The following is a 20097-nucleotide window of genomic DNA, read 5'->3' as shown; positions in this document are numbered from 1 at the left end:
TAACATGCTGCTTTCACTCTGGCATTAATTTTGACTAAGCTCCCTGTGCCGCTGTAGGTGACACTCATCCCAAAACATCAGAGATCCATCTCAATGCTTCACAGTAGGATACTTTTTCGTCATAGACCCCGTTGACTCCTCTCCAAACGACGTTTGTGGTCGTGACCAAAAATTTCAGTTTTGGTCTCATCACTCCAAATGACTTTGTTGAAGACCTTTTGAGGCTTGTCTGGGTGCTGCATAATCAGTCACATTGTCAACAAAATCTGCCATGCGTGTGTAAATTGAAGAGCACAACTGTATAGTGAAAGGGTGATCCAGCATTTCAATATCTGTTCAACAGGAAAGGTCACTCTTTTAATAACTCCGTGGCATTAGACTTTGTCCTTTCTTGTTGGGATTCAATTTTCTTGGAAACAGAATTGTTATTTGGAAAGAAGCATTTTAATGTAGATTGTATTTCTTGTTTTGTTCATCCTACAACACCTCATTACACTCTGATCAGGCTTAGATGCCATGTAAGGGGTTCAAGGATTACTCACATACCTCTCAACTTCCAATGGACACTCTGGCTGTTTTTTATAAAGATGTGAACGTGGCAGCATTGTGCAGCCGAGTGTGAGGGGTCTTTCGTAAGACCAGTGGTCTAGACATTATTGTGCTTTCACTGCCATGGACATATAAACACATTTCCACACTGCTTTTGAACACATTGCACACCCACACGCATACCACTATTACACACAATCCTGGTTTGATGCTAAATAATGCACAGGCAGCAGTCAACCCCTGTTTGACCCGTTCACTGCTGTCACAGGTTAACCCCTGGCTGTCACCATTTGTGAAGGGGCTAGATCTGTTGCAGTCCCATCAATGTTTCTCTGTTTACACATCAGTGCTAAACCACACAATCATATGGGACCTAATACAAATTTATTCGCAAAGCAGTTCTTGACTTCCAGTTTACCAGTGGTTTGTGCAGTACTTACAATTAAATAACGACATGGCAGACAGTGTGGGTGAAGTGGTGTAAAATTGTACGATTGGTTGATTTGTCTGAAAAGTTAATGCTGCAACCTACACTGTAGAATAATGCGACAATATCACTGAGATTGTGAAGAGTGCATGAAAGGGACAGAAGAGCACATCAATCCACTGTATGACTAGTAAATAGTAATAGTGTACTAATTCTACAGTGATTAAAGAAATGTTTCTTCACCTTGTCATAACATCCTCAAGCAGTGACAGGCAAGGAGCGGGGTCACGAGGACGTTGAATGACCTGTTCACATCAAAAGAAAGAAATGGTTAATGTACACAGACATCAGAGGGAATAATACAGGTACAGTGCATAAGCTCCACTATAAGCATTGATTACACAGTAGAAAAAAGCCAGGCTTATAAATCAAGCGGGAGCATTCAGCGTATCATCTTTGGACAAGCATGGGCTTGTCTACCATTTATAATGTGATTTCTCCTGTGCCACATTGTAATAGTAATAACCCCATTCATAATAGCACTGATGTGTGATTCCCCACTAAATTAGATGTTCTACCAGTCATATGTAGTATTTGTAATTAATAGGTTGTTGTCATCTTACTTATGTTTGTACATTTTGATTGTGCCCTTTTTATTAGAACAAAACTTGGATTACTGGTGGCAAATTGAGTTGCCTTTTGAGGGATCCCTAAATGCCGTCAGGCAAGCTGGAAGACGGTATCTACTCCGACTGCCCAGAGTCTGACCAGGGGTGTCCTCCTGTGCGGGTGCAAAACCAGAGAGTGCAGTCTAATGATGCATTGAGGATGCCAAAAAAGTTCAGGCTTTAGGTTGCATTGACCAATGGGAAAGGTTTATACTGTAGCTCAGATTTCTACAGATCACCTAATGAAAATACTCCCAGTTGTCATGTTTTAACATTTTATATTGACTCAAAGCATCAATGGTCCTTTTATTCTTATATACACATTTGCTCTCCATTTCCTTTTTTTGTTCTGTATGCCACCCTTCTTCTCACTCCTGGCTCTTTTCCTCTCACCTCTTGCAGGCCGGAGAAGGAGTCGGGCATTGCGACCGCAGTCTCCCATCCTTGAGGCAAAGGACATTCCTCCCCTGGAGGTTCCCAAGTCCTCTGAGGACCTCCAGGTTCCTACCTCACAGCTCCTCAATGTGTCTGCCGTCTACGAAGTCCTCCGTAACTTTGGCACGGTGCTGCGGCTCTCCCCGTTCCGCTTTGAGGATTTCTGTGCCGCGTTGGCCAGCCAGGAGCAGTGCACACTGCTGGCAGAGACCCACATCTCCCTGCTCAAAGCGATTCTCAGAGAGGAGGACACTTCCAACACCACATTTGGTCCCACTGACGTGAAGGACTCTGTCAACTCCACTCTGTATTTTGTGGACGGTATGACCTGGCCAGAGGTGGTGCGGGCGTACTGTGAGAGTGACCCAGAGTACCGGCACATTCTGCCTTTCCAGGAGTGTGAGGATTACCCGTATGAACCATTGGAGAGCAAAGTCAAAGTTCTCCAGTTTTTGGTGGACCAGTTCCTGGCAACCAACATTGCCCGAGAGGAGCTAATGTCGGAGGGTGTTGTTGCCTACGACGACCACTGCAGGGTGTGCCATCGCCTTGGTGACCTGCTGTGCTGTGAGACATGTTCAGCCGTTTACCATCTGGAGTGTGTGAAGCCGCCTTTGCAAGAAGTGCCAGAGGACGAGTGGCAGTGTGAGGTGTGTGTGGCACACAAGGTACCCGGCGTAGCGGACTGCATCCCAGAAGTGCAGCGGAGCAAACCATTTATTCGACAACTGCCAGTCGGCTATGACCGACACCACCGAAAATACTGGTTCCTTAACCGCCGCATTGTCGTGTAAGTTCACCATGTTTCATTTATGTACTCCGATTATTGCAAATGATTCTAATGATTTTACCCAACAGTCCTCGCCAAAGTAGTAGCATACTAACAGCACACTACCAACACACAACCAACTCACACATTTGCCCAAATTTTCAGAATTTGCTGTTTTCATCGAGTATTTGGCTGCAAGCTTAACTAGTAGAAAAGAGCACTTTTAAAGCAGTTTAATAAGCTCCAAAGCAGTGAGTGTCCAAAGCTGTCACATAACTCTGTGTCTTACAAAGTGTTTATGAATGTCACAATCCATCTGCATGTACAGTTATGAACAACACCATGAAAAAGAGAGATATAGCCAGTAATCCTGTTATTCCCTCTCTGCACATTCCTGTGCTGCAATTTCTGATACAATATGTACTGTAGCTGCTTTCTGTGCAGCTGTTGTACCACAGTATTTATGGATCAGTTTACGTGGTCCCAGTCATTTATGTAGAGATTGTTAATATAGGAGTCTCAAGCTTTACTGGGCACATGTGCAACTCGTGTCTGATCCCCCTCCATTCATGAGAGGATCAGTGTTGTCATAGGTTCGTCCGTGAAAATCACAGATACTTATGTTTGCACCTATAGTTTATACACATGATTGCTTAACCTCAGAATTGTTTATCACTAAACAACCACTAACTATAAATAACATTAAAGTTGATGTGAAATGAAAAATGTCCTTTAGATCACATCCCCAGGTCATTTTGTGCACCCTTTTTAACAATATATGCCAAAAAATACAGAAAAACTATTTCCTTGTGTTCTTATACCATGTTTTCTTCCTGTAAAACAAAATACGATGTGCGCTTACATGAGCTAGTAGCAACCAATGCCAGCCAATCAATCTGCGACTTTAAGTTGCACAGATCTATTTATTAGTTAGCTAGCTAGCAACAGCGTGGTACATCAGTGTGTCTTCATTTCCCCAAAATACTGTGGTGAGGGGCCCTCTTGTTAAAATTTAATCACTATGATGAAACTGGTATCAGTGACAGCTCCAGACTATGCACAATGCATTTTACAGTGGACTGCTTCAGCAACTAACGTTACATGGAGCACACAATGGGCATCATCTCTCTACCAGATGGATACTACTTTCCCGCTGGTGTTACACCATCCACGTTTCACTGTTATTATGACAAGCCCTCTTTTCAGCAACCAAATCATATCCTCCTAACGTTATATTCTGCCTGCCTGTCCTGTTTCACTCGGAAATACGCCATGATACCAAAGCTAGATACTCTCAAAATGCCATTTCATCTTGACTTTTAATTGAATTTTTGTACCTCAACAGTTGTCTCCTTAATGACATGTACTAACCAATTTAAATTGACTGGATCATCCATGAATGCATACCATGAATTACCATGAATGTGATAAAGGAGAACAGTATTGCTGAACATGTTATACACTACAGGTCTAAAGTTGGAGTAAAGCCCCCTTTAAACAACTTCCATATCCAGTTTAATAAACCATGATGTAGCTCAGGAATGTGAAAAGAACACCACATTTTGTCACTGCTGTACTTTTATTCCCAGTGACAAAAAGCATTGAGTGTTTTGGTGCAGAGTAGGTCTGTCACAATAATTTAGTTTTCAACTTATCGAGGTAATCAAAAATGGTCAAGGTCATGTCCATGTGTTGTTTACAAACATTTCTATTTACCCAGTAACGTCACCAACATTTTAGCCAATGTGATTCCAGAACTGGAACAGGAACAACAGGATTTTCCCAAACATAATAAGACTTATGCTTAGTGTCTCGGCATATTTTTCACTGAGCTTAAGCCAAATAAAAAGAATTATATCATTTATCACAGTTATTTCTGGGGCGTCCGGTGGCTGAGTTGGTAGAGCAGGCGCCCCATGTACAGAGGCTGTGTCCTCACCTCAGCGACCGCGGGTTCGAGTCCGGCCCCAGCCGTTTGCTGCATGTCATCCACTCTCTCTCCCCCTTTCATGCTACACCTGTCCTTTCAAATAAAGGCACTAAAAGCCCTAAAAATATCTTTAATATATCATCCACCAAAAGAAGCTATTGTAACAGGTCTAGTGCAAAGTGAAGGATACCACAAACTGAAGCTCTCGCGTGAGAGTACAGATCCTCAGTGTGGCAAGACCTGCTGTTAATTAAACCAAAAATAAGTGCATCCATCCATAGGATTTAATATAACCTGACCATCAGCAGTATTGGGCCCATACGTTCGCAAATTATCTTGGTATTGAGCAGTCACAGATGGTATGTGTGCTGGGTCAGCAGCAGCAGAAGGCCCGGTACATAAACCATAATGGATCACCTTAACAATATAAGATTTAAAAGGTTGGGTGGCCTGAGGTTTGTCATTGCTGCATTCTGGTCTCTTTATTTTTTTCTGCTTCGTCCTGCTCACTGAATTGGCTCCCAGCAGGTGCTGCATTACCGATCTTCACAGAGCCTGTGTGTGTTTGTGCATACAAGTAGCGTGCACAGAGGAAAGTTTGTGTGACTGGATGTACGTGCAGTGAATGATGTGCACAGAAGTGTGTGTTTGTGTGTGTGCGTGCGTGCGCGTGTGTGTGTGTGTGTGTGTGTGTGTGTGTGTGTGTGTGTGTGTGTGTGTGCATGCGTGTGTGCGTGCGTGCATGCATATGCGTGTATGTGTGCGTGCATGTGCCTCCAGTGAAGTCCTGCAAGGATGCTGAATAGACACTACTGTTACACAGCCTCAGTGTTCAGCGTCTTGGCATGGACCATGTTGAGCAAAAAACTGTCAAATATTCCGCTCTGTTGCTGCTCCTACATAAACTCTAAAAGTTTAAAAATGTCCTTGTCAATATTTCTTGTTGTGTTGGACCTTTGCAGAAGACAAGGTGTCCTGTTAATCAGTACAGTTCACCCTCAGTGTCCTACTGGTACAAACATTTTCATAGGAAGCTGCAGAAGAGCTGATGTTTTCACAGAATATTGAAATTCACAATGTTTTAATCATTTAGATTAAATTTAAAGTCATTTAAATAATTTAGTAGGGCCAGGTTACCATTTGGTATTATTATTTATCGTCACTGGGATTTTATTCATATAAAAATTGTATGATATATTTTAATGACTAATTCTATATATTTAGATATACTATATTGTGAAGCATGTTGTAATAAAAACTAACAGAGTTAGAGTTAAGATAGGTCAGTACAAATTCATGTTTGTGATATTGATTTCAATCTTAACACCACCCTGCCACGCATATTATATTTTACAGTTTGTGCTTTATGTAGCATATGTATGAATTTCTACAAAGAGAATAATACAGCAAGTAACTTTAAAATCAGCTGATAATTGTCTTCAGCACCATGGACAGCCAACATTTCTAAAATGCTCCAGACAGCCAAGCATGTGGATTGGCCCTGAAGTGCTTGTTTTGGGAAACACTTTCAAAACATTAAGTTGCAGTGCTCTTAGAAAACACCCTTAACCTTTATGATTAGTTGATATTGAGATTTTGTTGCCAAGAGACCTGTGAGACTCGAGCCAGCCCCGTGACTAGACATACACTGTAGCTCTATAACAAATGTTTTACAGCTGCAGCATACTTACATACAATACAAATCTAATAAAGTTGTGCAATATGAGGAAAATATGTGATATGCAATAGTGATGATGAAAAAAGAGCTATATTACCTATATTACAATACTTACATTATTGTGCCTGTTCCACATCATCTCACGGTGTATCCAAAATATTGCCACTCGCCTGATGTGCAACTTTTTGGGCACCAGTTCCTCTCTGGCACGAGCACTTTTGTCCGAACTCATCTTTTCACACTTTCCTCCTTTGAACATGCAGAGTAGTACATCAACACTGGTGTAATAAACCTCACTGACATGTGTGCAGATTTTGACCAATCAGATGATGCTTTACGATGAGTGCTTTGTCTGACTGATCAGAGTTAGCAGCAAGACACGAATCAGACGTAATTATGTATATCAAAGTGCAATATTGAAGTTTTTCGGGTTGTGTTTGTTGCACAAGGATGACGATTAAAAGAGATATATTATGCAACCCTAGTATGCAATATCTGTATCATTTTGTCCATTACATAAAATAAGGCTCCTTGTCATTTTCCACACTGATGAATAAATCTGGCAAAATGAGATGAGGATCACTTGAAGAACAATTGAACAAATCAAAGTGTGATTGGCAGTTTTGAAGCGTGCCAAGATTCTTCAGTGGATTAATTGTTCTTCGTTTTCCAACGACACCTTACGCGTTTTGCTCAGCTGTTCACACCTGCTCATATGAATTTGGTTGTGTAATGGATGTCTTGTTCGTTGGCCATGAATATGACAGCAGTGTATCACAACAGAGAGATGGAAATAGGCATTCATATTTTTTGTGAGGTCCAACGTGTTGATGGGTGGCTGTCGTCTCACAGAAAGAGTGTGCATGTTTTCCTTATGTCATTGTGGGTTTTCTCCAGGTTCTCTGGCTTTGTCTCACAGTCCAGACATGCAAGTTAGGTTAATTGGTGACTTGCCAATAATGAATGACTATATTGATGATCATCAGTCAAGCAGGCGATCCATCAAAATTAAAGTCTATAGTGGACGGATCTAAATTAATGTCAAGTACCTGGAGTGCTTCAAAAAGTAATTGCTGGCATGACAAATGCCAGGTCGCCTCTGATTTATGGAAAGCATATTCATATCTTGCACATGCATGTGATGTAAATATTTTGATTTAGACAAATGGCTGTACTGCAATTCAGTGTTTTCACACTGAAGAGAGGAAAGGCAAACAAGCGAATGGCTTTAAAAACATGCAGCCACACAACAGCCTACAGAAAGCATGCATATATAAAGCGTCTATCTTCTAGTGTGTTGTGTCTCCTAATTTTTTCCCCCTCCTGTCTCTGCTCTTGTTGTCTCCCCTACAGTGAGGAGGATGGTGAGCAGGAGGACAAAGCCATCTGGTACTACAGCACCAAGGTAAATGCAACTCATCATTTTTCTTTCTGGGGATGTAAGCATCCCATACAATAAAAGTAAATGATTTAATTTTAAAAATACTCTTCTTAATTTCTTACATAATATTTTTACAACTCTGCTCTTTGTTTAGTTAACAAAATGCATTCAAACTATCTTTAATATGCACTTTTTGTAATGGTTGTTTTGAAAGTTGTTATATAGATAAAATTATTATTATTATTATCAGTGTTTTAGCAGTGCAGCTGTCATTGCATTAACCTACTTGTGTATTGCACTTATTGAACCTTCCCTTAACTCTGCCCTTCCCAGGTCCAGCTAGCTGAACTCATAGACTGTTTGGATAAGGAGTACTGGGAGGCCGACCTGTATGCGGCGCTTGAGGAGATCAGGGATGAGGTGCACGCGCACATGGACATCACTGAGGACCTAACCAACAAGGCCCGTGGCAGCAACAAGTGTTACCTCACTGCCGCCAATGGTAAAGAGTTTTTCATTCTTTCTGCATTTGAAAAACATACACCGGGTTGCAAAGGATCAGAGATGCTTTCTGTCGCTGAGTTTAATCATGAAAAAAAAAGGGAAAGGTTTTTTTTTTCTTCTCTCTCTCTTTCTCTATCTGTCCTCCCACTCCTCTGCCCACCCCACCCCCCCCCCACTCATGAATGCCACCCAGTCATAGATGGCTGGACCATAGGAATCACCAGGCTATTATGTAACCTTACTCTGGTCCCAGTTTGGCCAGTATCCAGCTCCTGAGCTTCCCTTTAGTCCCTCACCCGTTGCTTTCTGTCTGTAGGTTGTCCACTTAACCCATGTGTATGTTTATTGCTTGCTGTTTTGCTGAAAATGATGCATTTTTGTGAGCACGCATCGTGTTTATAGCATTCAGTTTGCCTTGAGGTAGACGTTCATAACAAATGAGTGTCGGAACAATTTAAATGGTGCTGCTTTTTTTTTACGGTACAATACAGAATGATGGTCTCAGAAAATATTGCAGTATGCTACAATTATTATTATTATCAGTTACAATGACCCTCATGTTAATGAAACAGAAGTGGGTTTATTTTTTTGGCTGAAAAAAAGGCTGTATTGCAATTAAAAGCATTTTTAGTGGAAATATGTGTCAAAAGACTGAAGTCAGTCAATGAAGAAAGGAGATGCACACACACAGGTGAGATTCTCTGTCTGGTTGCAATTTTATTATGATAACCATCAGTTTTCATAGCATGGTGTACTATGAAACCAGTATACCACCGCAGCAAGTACTGCTGTACATGGTTTTGACTTGTGATGCAACAGCTTGAGAGGAAACTAGCACATCTATCTAGCATCTGCTGTGCACAGAAAGGGATAGGTGACAAATTCATGGGGGAAAAAAAATGAATCAATGAGTGCTAAAACAACAAATGCAGATCCTTCCACACTGGCGAACTGCATTGTAATATTATGCAATTCACATACAGTCACAATCTGTTTTGGACGTATGAGTTTCAACAGCGCTTCCCACCACCATCATCAACATCAAATGAGGGAAGTCTTTTTTGAGAATGGTTTCCGTCGCTGTTGGAGAGTTTCAGAGACCTGCTAAGGCGCACTGAAGTTGGGCTGGGCCATGTATCGATATTATTTCAACATAGCGATTAGCTGTGACTAGGTATCTTCCTATATTTTGGATATCGCAATATCATAAGTGTCGTCTTTTCCTGGTTTTAAAGGCTGAATTACAATTAAGTGATGTGTTTTGTGAAATTATCAGACTGTTCCAGCTGTTCTATTATTTCCTTTTTCCACTTAGTCATTGTTTCCACAGTACTTATGTTTATCAAAAATCTGTAAAACATTTTGTGAAAGCTCCAGTAGTAAGCCCTATGATACTGTTGGAATATACGTGTAGACTTGGTGGTAAGTGTGAAACTGAAGATATACTCTGTCATCCAGTGCCATTGTTCTGCATTTGTAAACCAGCATTGATGAAACAAAAGGAAACATTTAACAAACAAGATGTTGTTTCCTGGTTTCTGGTCCACAAAAGCAAAACCTCAACATTTGCATGCTGTACTGTTTGATCTGATTGATGCCAGATTTCCTTTTGGATGAGACAGATTAAACACTGTTAGATAATGATGTCCAGCTTAATATATTAAACAGAAACAACGTAACCACAGATTCTGTAACACAGACTCATATAATGTTGTCTGCTTCAGTGGTAAAAGAAAGAAATAATTTAGGATTTTTTGAATTCTCCTGTTTTCCTGAGTATTTTAGCTTCAGGATTTGAAGTTTTCATCATACGTTTTTCTGTCTCCTTTATCCTGCTCTCATCATTTTGATGATTTATGGGACAGAATAGGACATTATATCTCATATCTGACTTTAAAATGCTTCCCTCCATTCCTGCTTTGTTCAATTCTTACAAATTGCTTTTCAGTGCAGATGGAGGTTTTATGTTTATGGCTAAATCTGTAATGGTGCTACTGATGAGTCATACTCTACTGTATCAGTGACCCAACATGTTGATTATCTTTCAGTACATGACTATCACTGCTTCTACACATTAACGCTGTAATGATCAATCTAAAACACAGCATAGTGTCATTGTGCACTTTTCGACCACTCATTAAAATCTAATTATACTTTAAGTTAGGATGTTAATTGCTCAACTTTAACAAGCATGTATGTATATGTTTATTGATTTTACATGCAGATTATGTAATGCTAATCCTTTAAAGAGTCTGGTTCTGCTACCATGTGTGAAGTCTGAATAAGGAGAATAATAAGAGTGACATTCTGTGTCTCTCCTAGTTTTGGGTTAAAATAAATAGTTAAAGCGCATCATAAAGTAGCCCAAAAACACCCCCTCTTTGTCTGTTAGTATTAATTTTGGCCAGGTTGCCTTGAGTTGACATCTTGAATCTGTTTGTTTCAGCACTATTGTGGCTTTTAATATGTCTTTTGTGATTTATTCATCAAAGGTCCTGTTTCCTTTGCATTCCCTTAGAAACTCAGTATGGAAACTACAAGATTTGATAAAAAAAAAAGTTTGTTTTTTTTTACAGCGGGTTGAGGTTGTTTTGCCTTTTTCGAAAAAGAGCTGATGCAACAAATGAGTATGAAAACGCCTTGGCTGATTAAGTTCCAATAAAGCAAACATTTAACTCACATGACTGACCAGCTGTTTCTGCTATCAGCGTCTTAATATGTCTCCAAACATGGCCAAAACTAGCTGACAAAACTTGACAAATAAAGCATGCTTCCCAAGACTTCTCTCCATTTTCCTGTATTCTGGTTAGCAACCTGTTCTTCTTCTAATCTGTTTACTTGCAATTTACAGCCATGCATGAGTATAGTTTATACTGGCAACTTATTTACTTATATGGCAACATTTTAAAAATTCACTTAAAATTCACTTGACGATTGAAACACAAAACGGCTACTGTACAATTACAGTTTATACTAATTGAATTTCCTCTAGGTTTTGCACACCAAGTTTTGTAAAGGTTGTTCTCAGTATTTTCCAAAATTATGCCTTTTAGACAACTCACATTCTGACAGATTACATTGTCTGCGTTCTTGTGTTGTTGATCACATCGCTGAGTGTGATTTAATGATAATCACACTATAATTATTGGCTCAGCCTTTCATTTCTTTTGTCTTAAATCCATTGTCTTTTGTTGACGTCCTCTTTTTTTTATCCAGAGGAGATCCTGGAGCGGTTGAGGGCCAAGAAGGAGGAGGAGCTGGAGGAGGTGAAGAGACGGGCGGCCGAGGAGGCGCAGAAAGCACGGCTGGAGAAGGAGAAGAAGGAGGTGGATGTGGAGAAGGAAGGTGAAGAGGACAAGCTGAGGGACGAGGGGCAACAGGAGGGCAAGGTCAAAGATCTGAAAGAGGAGGAGGAGGAGACAAAAGAAAAGGCCATGGAAGAGAAAAAGGATGGCGGAGGTATTTATGATGTTTTTATTTCACATGTACAACCAGTGCATGTAGCTCAAAAAAATGTATGACCCGAAAAGCTGTTCCTCTGGGTCTGATTACCTCCACTGCTCTGTTGTGTTTTTGAGACTTGTAGAGAAGGACATCATCACAATGGTGTAATTAGTTATTGATTTGAGAATCAATTCTGTTGTTATATGGCTCTCAGAGCAATTAGAAATGCTTACTTTTTTTTCAAGACCCAAGTGACAATTTTGGCACTCACAAAGCACACATTTTAATTTATATGTGTGTCTTGCTGGATGTGTATTATCCAGTGCAATAAAGTGGCCCTTTTACAGAATAATAAGACATTTACTGCATGGGCAGCACAACAAAAGGCTCATAACTTTGGGAGGATTGACCTCGAGAGCATATTGGGTATAAATATCTGCATGCAGTCCCAAAAATGCATGATTGCATTCATCTTAAAAACCGTATTTAAACTAAGATACATTTTTATAGAAAGTATATGTAGCTTTGCCAACAATTTGCAAACTCTTTTTCCCAATTGATAAGTGATTTTATGGCTTGATCATATTTTTCAGCCCCAACCATCACTGCCTCTCTCCGTTGTTTCCAATTTATGTATGCATTATAAAATCCACAATAATGACAACATTGCTGCTGTTCGTCTGTAGTCGTTGAAGCTCCACCCACTGGCCAAGAAGGCAGTAGTGGCAGTAGCATCTCAGACGGACCTATACTTCCAGCAACCTCCGCCCCGACACAAACCATCCCCACCACCGTGAGCTATAGCCTGGCCTCTGAGGCTCCAAAGCCCCTGGCCTCCACCATAGAGCCTCTGATAGCGGGATGTTCCCAAATGGAAGTCTCTAGCAACAAAGAAGGTATACAAGGACATCTCAGGGTGAAGTTGACCTCATTACGCTCTTTTTGGCGATCTACTTCACTGCAGCTTCACAGCATTGTGTGATGAATCTCATACCAGTGACTTTTTTGTTCCGCCTTATACCCCCAGAGCTTTGGCGCTCCTCCTGACCATTTCTCAGCCTGCCTCTTTGCATGTGGCTCATTTCAGCTGCCGGCTTTTGTGTTCAATTGTTCTTTTTTTAAATGTATTTCTTCAAACCCGGCTTCAGCCTTGGAATGCTTTCCTCATGCCTTTTTTGTCTCCAGAGCTGAGAAGCTGATTGCACCAATTGATTTGCAATCAGATGCCATTGTCGCTGCATGACCAAAACCAAGCCTTCACAGCCGATCACATGGGAACAGCAATTATGTTGCCTGACACAATAATTCTTATAAAAAGAGACAACTTTCTGGGTGGGACAAAAATATGGATACAGAATTCTATCATATTATTTACTCTTGCTGTACATCATCGATACACTGGCTCCAAATATCAATATTTTTAACACTGAGGCGTTTGCAGCGCATCACACTCATCCACAGCGCCAAGTTTTATGCATCAGTTTGTACCTTCATGCTACAGGCTTCCTTTGAAAATGACTTTTGGCCTGTTGCTGTGTCGCTTGTGGTGTAAACATAACATTACTCTGTGATTTCCACCCCTGTTCTGTTTCCGTAGTGCCTTTGTTGAAAAACTGCTCAGTGATGATCTGCACACATTCACCCTTAATAACAGGGCTTCATTATTCATTGTTGTTGTCAGTGTAGTCATGTATTTGCAAGCCTTGTTGGAGCCTTGCCTAGAGCAGTCACCCATTGCTTTCAAGTGACCCATCCCTCCATCTGAACTGGTTGTGTGATGCATGCATTACTCACAACGTATCAGTAGAGGGAGCCACAACCCAAACAATCTTAGAACTATCACAAGAAAGTTTTGTGTCTATATTAAGACTGAGTTTCTATATTTACAGAACCTTTGATTTATTTGTCATTTTTGACAGTTTTGATGCAACTGTTTGTCTTTATAGTGCAGTCTTAGCACAGGCTTACGCATGTTCCTTGCTGCAACACTAAAACTCACCCTGAAAGATGTCTCAGAAGATGACTGATGACAGCAAGAATAACATCTAGACAAAGCTAGTCTTGTTTATGTAACAGTCAGTCCGTTTTCTTATTTTCTGTCTAAACAGCAGAAAACCCATCATCAGATTCAGTCCCTGTCAGCGGAGATGGCGTCCCTAGCCTGAGCCAGCCGTCCCAGGTCAGCGAGGAGAACAGTAACAGCAGCATTGGAGCTCTGGTCCCTCCCAGAGGTCCTGAACCTCCAGACCTGTTGGACAAGTCCTCGCAGTCATCCCTGGCTAGCCTTGATGACACAGGTGTGACAAAGCAATACCTCACAATTATTTCTTGGTTTTTGTAATATCATGGATATCTTCGATGGCAGTTTCTGTTATACAGCTGTAGACAGGACTCTGTGTTTTTTAATTGTTTATTTGCACAAACACATGTATAGAAAAGACAGAAAAAGCGAAAGTTAAAACACTGTCAGGTTAGAAGCCAGTATCTAGTCCTCTATATCCCACTAGTCATCTACACATTGTTCGTTCCAGTTAATAGTCCCTGAAACAGACAAGCAGCACATTTTACACAGTAGTGTTCTCTGTACGAAAAAAGGAAAACAAACATATCACAGCTATATTTATGTTACCACTGAGGTCTTGATTATTGCACATCATACGGCTTAAAATAGCCTTTACAAGAGTGTAAGACGTGTCGTCTTCTGTCTTTGATTGATCTTGGTATTATGTTTCCAGGGGACAGTAAAGACTCAGCCAACGGTGAGACAGGTCTCAGCAGTAGAAAGTCTGCGGCCACTCGCATGGTGACTCGGCTGAGGAACCCTGACAGCAAGCTTAGCCAGATGAAGAACCAGCAGGTAGCTGCAGCTGTTCATGAAGCTAACAAGGGCTTCAAGGAGGGCAAAGAGGTGAGAAGAGCCGTGGATGATGATGAAGTGTTTGTATGAACATGAGGCTTACAGCCTTAGGGTTGAGTTACCTGTGATCTTCAGGCACTAAAACATTCTCCAAAGTGAACAAAATGAAATTTCATTCATCCATTAATCCGGGGCCTTTGATGCAGATGAGCAAGAGCGAACAAATCAAAGCTCATTTCAAGGCTTCAGTGTCAGTGTGTGTAATGAGGATGCTTGTTTTATCCAGAATAGCTGATTGCAACAGAAAGTATGTTGGAACGTCAACTTTGTTGCAAAAAAGGCAGTCTGTGATAAACCGTAGGGACTCATTTTCTTTTATTCTACAGGTACTAGTAGTAAATGCACAAGGGGATGTCACCCGTGTCAGCATGCGTGGCAAGGAGGTGGTGATGAAGGGGACACTCAGCCAATACTTCAAGCTTGGCCAGGAGGGGAAATACCGCATCTATCATAACCAGTACAGCACCAACACTGTGGCCCTCAACAAGCACCAGCACAGAGAGGCAAGTAGCACCACAACTTGCTGTTTGTGCTGTTTGAATTTTCAGAAATACTCTAATGTTAAAATTAGAGCTGCAACCAATTGTTTAATCAACTGATATTCACTAACAAAGATGATATGAAGCTGATGGTGAATTGTGATGCTTAAAGGAATATTTCTCCCACAAAATGATCATTTAGTCAGTGCTTATGTTGAATTCTTGAAGGAAAGAATGAATGAAACTAAAAACAGAAACAATTCTTGATGAATTGAAGCCAGAGGGGACTACGTTTAACAGAAAAACTGTATCATATCTATTTACAAGCTCTCACACAGCTCGTGCAGTATAATCCAAGTCTCATTTATCCAGTTGTATGCTCACCACTTCCTGAACACATGCATTTTGTGAAAACCTTTCTATTTAAAACACGATGGTCAGACAGACTCACACACAGACAAATAGCACACTTGGCATTTGCCCAGGTGCGCCCCTCGTGTGCAAGTCTATTAATTAGTAATGTTTTTGGAAAAGTGCATATGCAAGTGCATTTGAAGCCAAAATGCATGTGTTTGGGAAGTAATAATAATACAGTTGGATAAATGGGACCTGGATTATACACCATGAGTTGTGTGAGAGTTTCTAAACAGATGTTTTTGCTGGCGTGTTAGACACGCCCCCCTTTACATCAATTCATCAAGCATTTTCTCCATTTTCTCATTCTTTGTTCCCCACCAAGAAATGTGAGAAAAACACATTTTTCTTTACAAATTCAACGTAACACGGGGTGAGTAATTGATAAACAAATGATCATTCTGTGGGTGAAGTGTTCATTAACTTAATCCCTGAGTAGATCCAACTTAATTTGTCTTTTCATCAGGACCATGACAAGAGGCGGCATCTCTCCCACAAGTTCTGCATGACACCAGCAGGAGAGTTTAAGTGGAACGGGTCTATTCATGGCTCTAAGGTTCTGACCATCTCCACGCTGAGACTCACCATCATCCAGCTGGAGAACAATGTTCCAGCACCGTTCATGCACCCGAACTGGGCCTCACACAGGTACCACGGATTCTTGTGTTAGCTTGCTGTGTGTTTCATAACCATACAAAATGTTCAGTGGGGATTGCTTTTTGTGCTTATACCATCTTATGTGTAGACATGAAAGAAATGGTCAGAAAAAAATGAACTTTTTCCAAAAGTAAAAGCACACCATGTTTTAGCTCAAAAATGTTCTTTTCCTTATTTTGCAGGACCAACTGGATCAAAGCGGTTCAGATGTGCAGTAAGGCCAGAGAGTTTGCTCTGGCTCTGGCCATCCTGGAGTGTGCCATCAAACCTGTGGCCATGCTGCCTGTCTGGAAGGACTCACTGGGCCATACCAGGTACACACATACGTCTTATACATACGTGTCTGTGTTTGTACTGTCCACTCTAATTGTGTACATAAATCTGTGCTTTTGCACTGTGATATCATTTCCCAATCAAACATAAACAAAATCAGTTACAGAATCCATCCACAAGTCTCGCTTCAATGCAAGACATTCAAATACTTCCAAAAAAGATAAAAACTCAAACAAGCCTGCACCATATACACAGGGGGGTGTGTGGTCAGTTCAGCAGGCAGAGGCAATCATAACCAGATCAGATCAAAAGGCCCACCCTCGCTGTGAGGCATAATATTTAGACTGCAAGTCCACTACCATTGCCACCCACCTCTGCCTCTACTACAGCTTCAACACCACAGCGCCTCTTTTAAAGAAGTGATTGTCCAAATTTTCACAAGGTTAGGATCAGAATGTGTGTGACTGAACTGTGGGCAAAGAGAGTTTTTCAGCGACTTGTAGGACCAGCGTGTGTTTCAAGAGCAACTGTCATCTGCTCATTTTCAGTCAGGGCTTTATTTATTTTTTTGACTTTTCCCCCCTTTTTAATAATGTTTAACAGCAGCATGCCACACAGTCATCTTTAGTTAAGAAGTGTTTTAAGCCTTTTACAGTGTAATCATAGAACAAAAATAGAACACTTATTTGAGATAAATACATGGTTATAATTTAAAACTTAATTTTTTTAATTCAATACACAAATCTAAACAAAAGATGGGTTTTTGGAGGAAATAAACGTTTTCCATTTCTTCCAAATTTCCTCAAATTTAATTTCTTAAGCCTTGTTGAGAATGTAATTCTTTCCATTACAAAGATTTCATAAATGGCATCTTACCAGTTCACCATAGTGTGTCTGGCTTAAGTCATTTCTTTGTAATTGCTTTTCTAGCAGCTACACTCAGTTTTCCATATTAGTAATTTGTTATAAAAAGTTCTGATTATTGAAAGTAGAGGCCCAAAAAGGAGTTTGTCTCATGTAAAATTATTTTTTGTCCCAAATGTAGTCACTAATTTTGTATAAATCTGTCCTAAAGTAAAAGGTTTTGGTGTAAGTCATTAGGGCTTTAATAATACTTTTACATTTCTCAAGAATCTTTTCAATTCCACTTATACCTAATATTTAGGAAAAAAAATGAAATTTAAGTTGAAAATCTGAGATTTTGTGTTCATATGCCAAACACACAAATATGTTCACATTTGTGTGTTTGACTTATGAACACAAATTTTAGATTGAGACCTCACAGAAAAGGTTTTTCTGTTAAAAAAACATTTCCTCTACATTACTTGTCTTGCGCATTTAGAATGAATCATTTTATTATCATGTGTTTTCAGGTTAAACCGCATGACATCTATGGAGCGTGAGGAGAAGGAGAAAGTGAAGAAGAGGGAGAAAAAGCTGGAGGATGAGGAGACAATGCAACAGGCCACCTGGGTCAAGTACACCTTTCCAGTTAAACACCAGGTAGGTTGCATACTGTACTCACACAATTGCGCTTTTCACTTGACTATTTTAACCTGGTACAAGATTAATTAAACATGTTAGAAGTTAGATATTCTGTTGCCCTTCATGCGCACAAGGAACACCCTCTTCACACACTATACTTCACACATACTAAGCATATCAGACTGAGATCGGACCACCATCACTGGCCACAAAGAGGTCGGCCCTGCCCTGTCATTTGACTGCATGCCTGACATTTTCTCTTGTCATCACAACCTTGGTTTATGCACATCACAAATCCACATCTGATGTAAAGCGTTGTACAGCATGTGACACACAGACGCTGGGATGTCCAGGATGGCTGCCATTGTCTCATGCACCACAGCAGTGCTGGTGTCCACGACATTAGAAATAAATACTTGTGGCATCCACCTTTAGACTGAATGAGTGACGAGGGGGTTGATTTGATGAAATACCTCTATCCAAACTATTCTAGTTTTGTTATCTGTGCTGACACAATATGAAACTATACTGACGATGGGTCGATTATGATCATATTTCATCTAGATTGGGACTTTACTGCCTGGAAAACTGAGGCATTACTGTGGGGAACACTGGTGTGTATGACTTGCGTATGTGAGTGACCATCAAGGGCTCTTTGAGGCAGCAAGTTAAGCTCTGCTATGAGTCATTTCCCTCAGTGATTAGTGACCAGTGTGTGAATAACCTCTCAACTTTTAATCTCTCTTAATGTTTTTACTCTCTCCTTTCCCACCCCCTTTTTTTCTTTCTCCCATTTCCCTTTTTGCTGAACATTTCATCTCTTTTTGCTTCTTTATCCCTGTTTTTCCTCATTTCTCTTTTTCTTTCTTGTCTTATTTGTAGGTGTGGAAGCAGAAAGGAGAGGAGTATCGCGTTACAGGCTACGGGGGCTGGAGTTGGATCAGTAAGACTTATGTGCAGCGGTTTGTCCCCAGGCTTCCAGGCAACACCAACGCCAACTACCGCAAAGAACTGGAAGGTCTGGAATGGGAGACTCTGGGGCCTGAAATGTGGTTTTCTCTAATTGAAAGTCTCTTTGACTCTGAGAGTGAATTAGCCTCTCGTTCAGTAATCTCAACGATGTCATTGTGTGTGTTGGCGTTCAGTGAATTAAGCCTCTCTTTTGATGTCAAAGAGCTAATCAAAGACCTCACATATAGCTTAGATTCGTATTTACTTGTACTGATATTTTATGTTCTTGTTTACCTTTAAGTGCTACCAAGTGTTAAAAAATGTCCAGTATTGCTGCAGGTTAACTGCAGTGTCAAAAACACATTCTTTATGCTGTAGAAGGAGGAGATCGCATGATGAAGTTTGTTTTTTAAGATGCACAGTAACATTGGCTGGTTATCATTATATGCAGATAAAGGCTTAAAATGAAATATTGGCATTGGCCCGAATATGATGCTTTACCTCTGAGACTATAATTAGTCAAAAGCGGTCAGATAGTATATGTGTATATATCAACATCCACCAAAATAAGTTGAGTAAAATAGTAGTAGTTGAATGTAGGCATATCATATTTTGGCAAAAATTCAATATCGTGCATCCCTGTTGTTTATCTGTGTAATAATTGATGGGCTGTGTCCCAAAATGTCTGATTAACAGCATTTATCATTGGCTCTATATGTGTGTTTTCAAACAAATCTGACAACTTAACTTTCTCTTTTCTTCTGTTTTCCAAAGATGCGAAACTCGGCAAGAAATGTACGCTGCTGGATTTGAGTCTACGGCCCAGGGTAGCTGCACCAGAAGCTCAGGGAGCTGCTGTCTTAAGCATTCAGACAAAAGATCAAGAATCCTCTGTCCTCTCCAAGCCTGCGACAGATCATCCGACGTCTGTTGAGGATTTGGAGTCTCACGAGAAGATGGAAGAGGAAAAGAAAGAAGCGGTGAATGAAAAGGAAAAGTCTGAGGAATTGTCGTCAGATGAATCGCCTGCAAAGATGGAGGTGGACCCCACAGACTCACGATCAGATGAAGAGCAAAGTATGACAGAGTGCGACTTAGTGTCTTATAGCATTGTATTCAGTTGCATGTGGTGCATG

At 40.6% G+C, this 20097-nt stretch overlaps 1 protein-coding gene across 7 annotated transcripts in view; it reads left to right on the top strand.

The window, feature by feature from the left end:
• Positions 1 to 20097, top strand: part of LOC121941842 (nucleosome-remodeling factor subunit BPTF-like) — a 58232-nt gene that overhangs the window by 2313 nt on the left and 35822 nt on the right. For 4 of the 7 annotated variants that reach the window (XM_088075648.1, XM_088075646.1, XM_042484742.2 and 1 more), the window contains exons 2-14: positions 2047 to 2869; positions 7810 to 7861; positions 8171 to 8339; positions 11558 to 11800; positions 12472 to 12681; positions 13894 to 14082; positions 14521 to 14693; positions 15029 to 15205; positions 16062 to 16243; positions 16435 to 16566; positions 17899 to 18028; positions 18893 to 19028; positions 19736 to 20038. In XM_088075648.1, the coding sequence (XP_087931774.1) occupies positions 2047 to 2869; positions 7810 to 7861; positions 8171 to 8339; positions 11558 to 11800; positions 12472 to 12681; positions 13894 to 14082; positions 14521 to 14693; positions 15029 to 15205; positions 16062 to 16243; positions 16435 to 16566; positions 17899 to 18028; positions 18893 to 19028; positions 19736 to 20038 (2919 nt within the window). The remainder of the gene's footprint in view (positions 1 to 2046; positions 2870 to 7809; positions 7862 to 8170; positions 8340 to 11557; positions 11801 to 12471; positions 12682 to 13893; positions 14083 to 14520; positions 14694 to 15028; positions 15206 to 16061; positions 16244 to 16434; positions 16567 to 17898; positions 18029 to 18892; positions 19029 to 19735; positions 20039 to 20097) is intronic. The other 3 variants (XM_088075647.1, XM_042484743.2, XM_088075650.1) reach the window with 2 other exon arrangements.

This window comes from Plectropomus leopardus, chromosome 3 (genome assembly GCF_026936395.1).
Source record: "Plectropomus leopardus strain MGB_pleo_1.0 chromosome 3, ASM2693639v1, whole genome shotgun sequence".
NCBI lineage: Eukaryota > Metazoa > Chordata > Actinopteri > Perciformes > Serranidae > Plectropomus > Plectropomus leopardus.
Note: the sequence above shows the minus strand (reverse complement) of the source record. Positions and strands in the feature narration are given on the sequence as shown.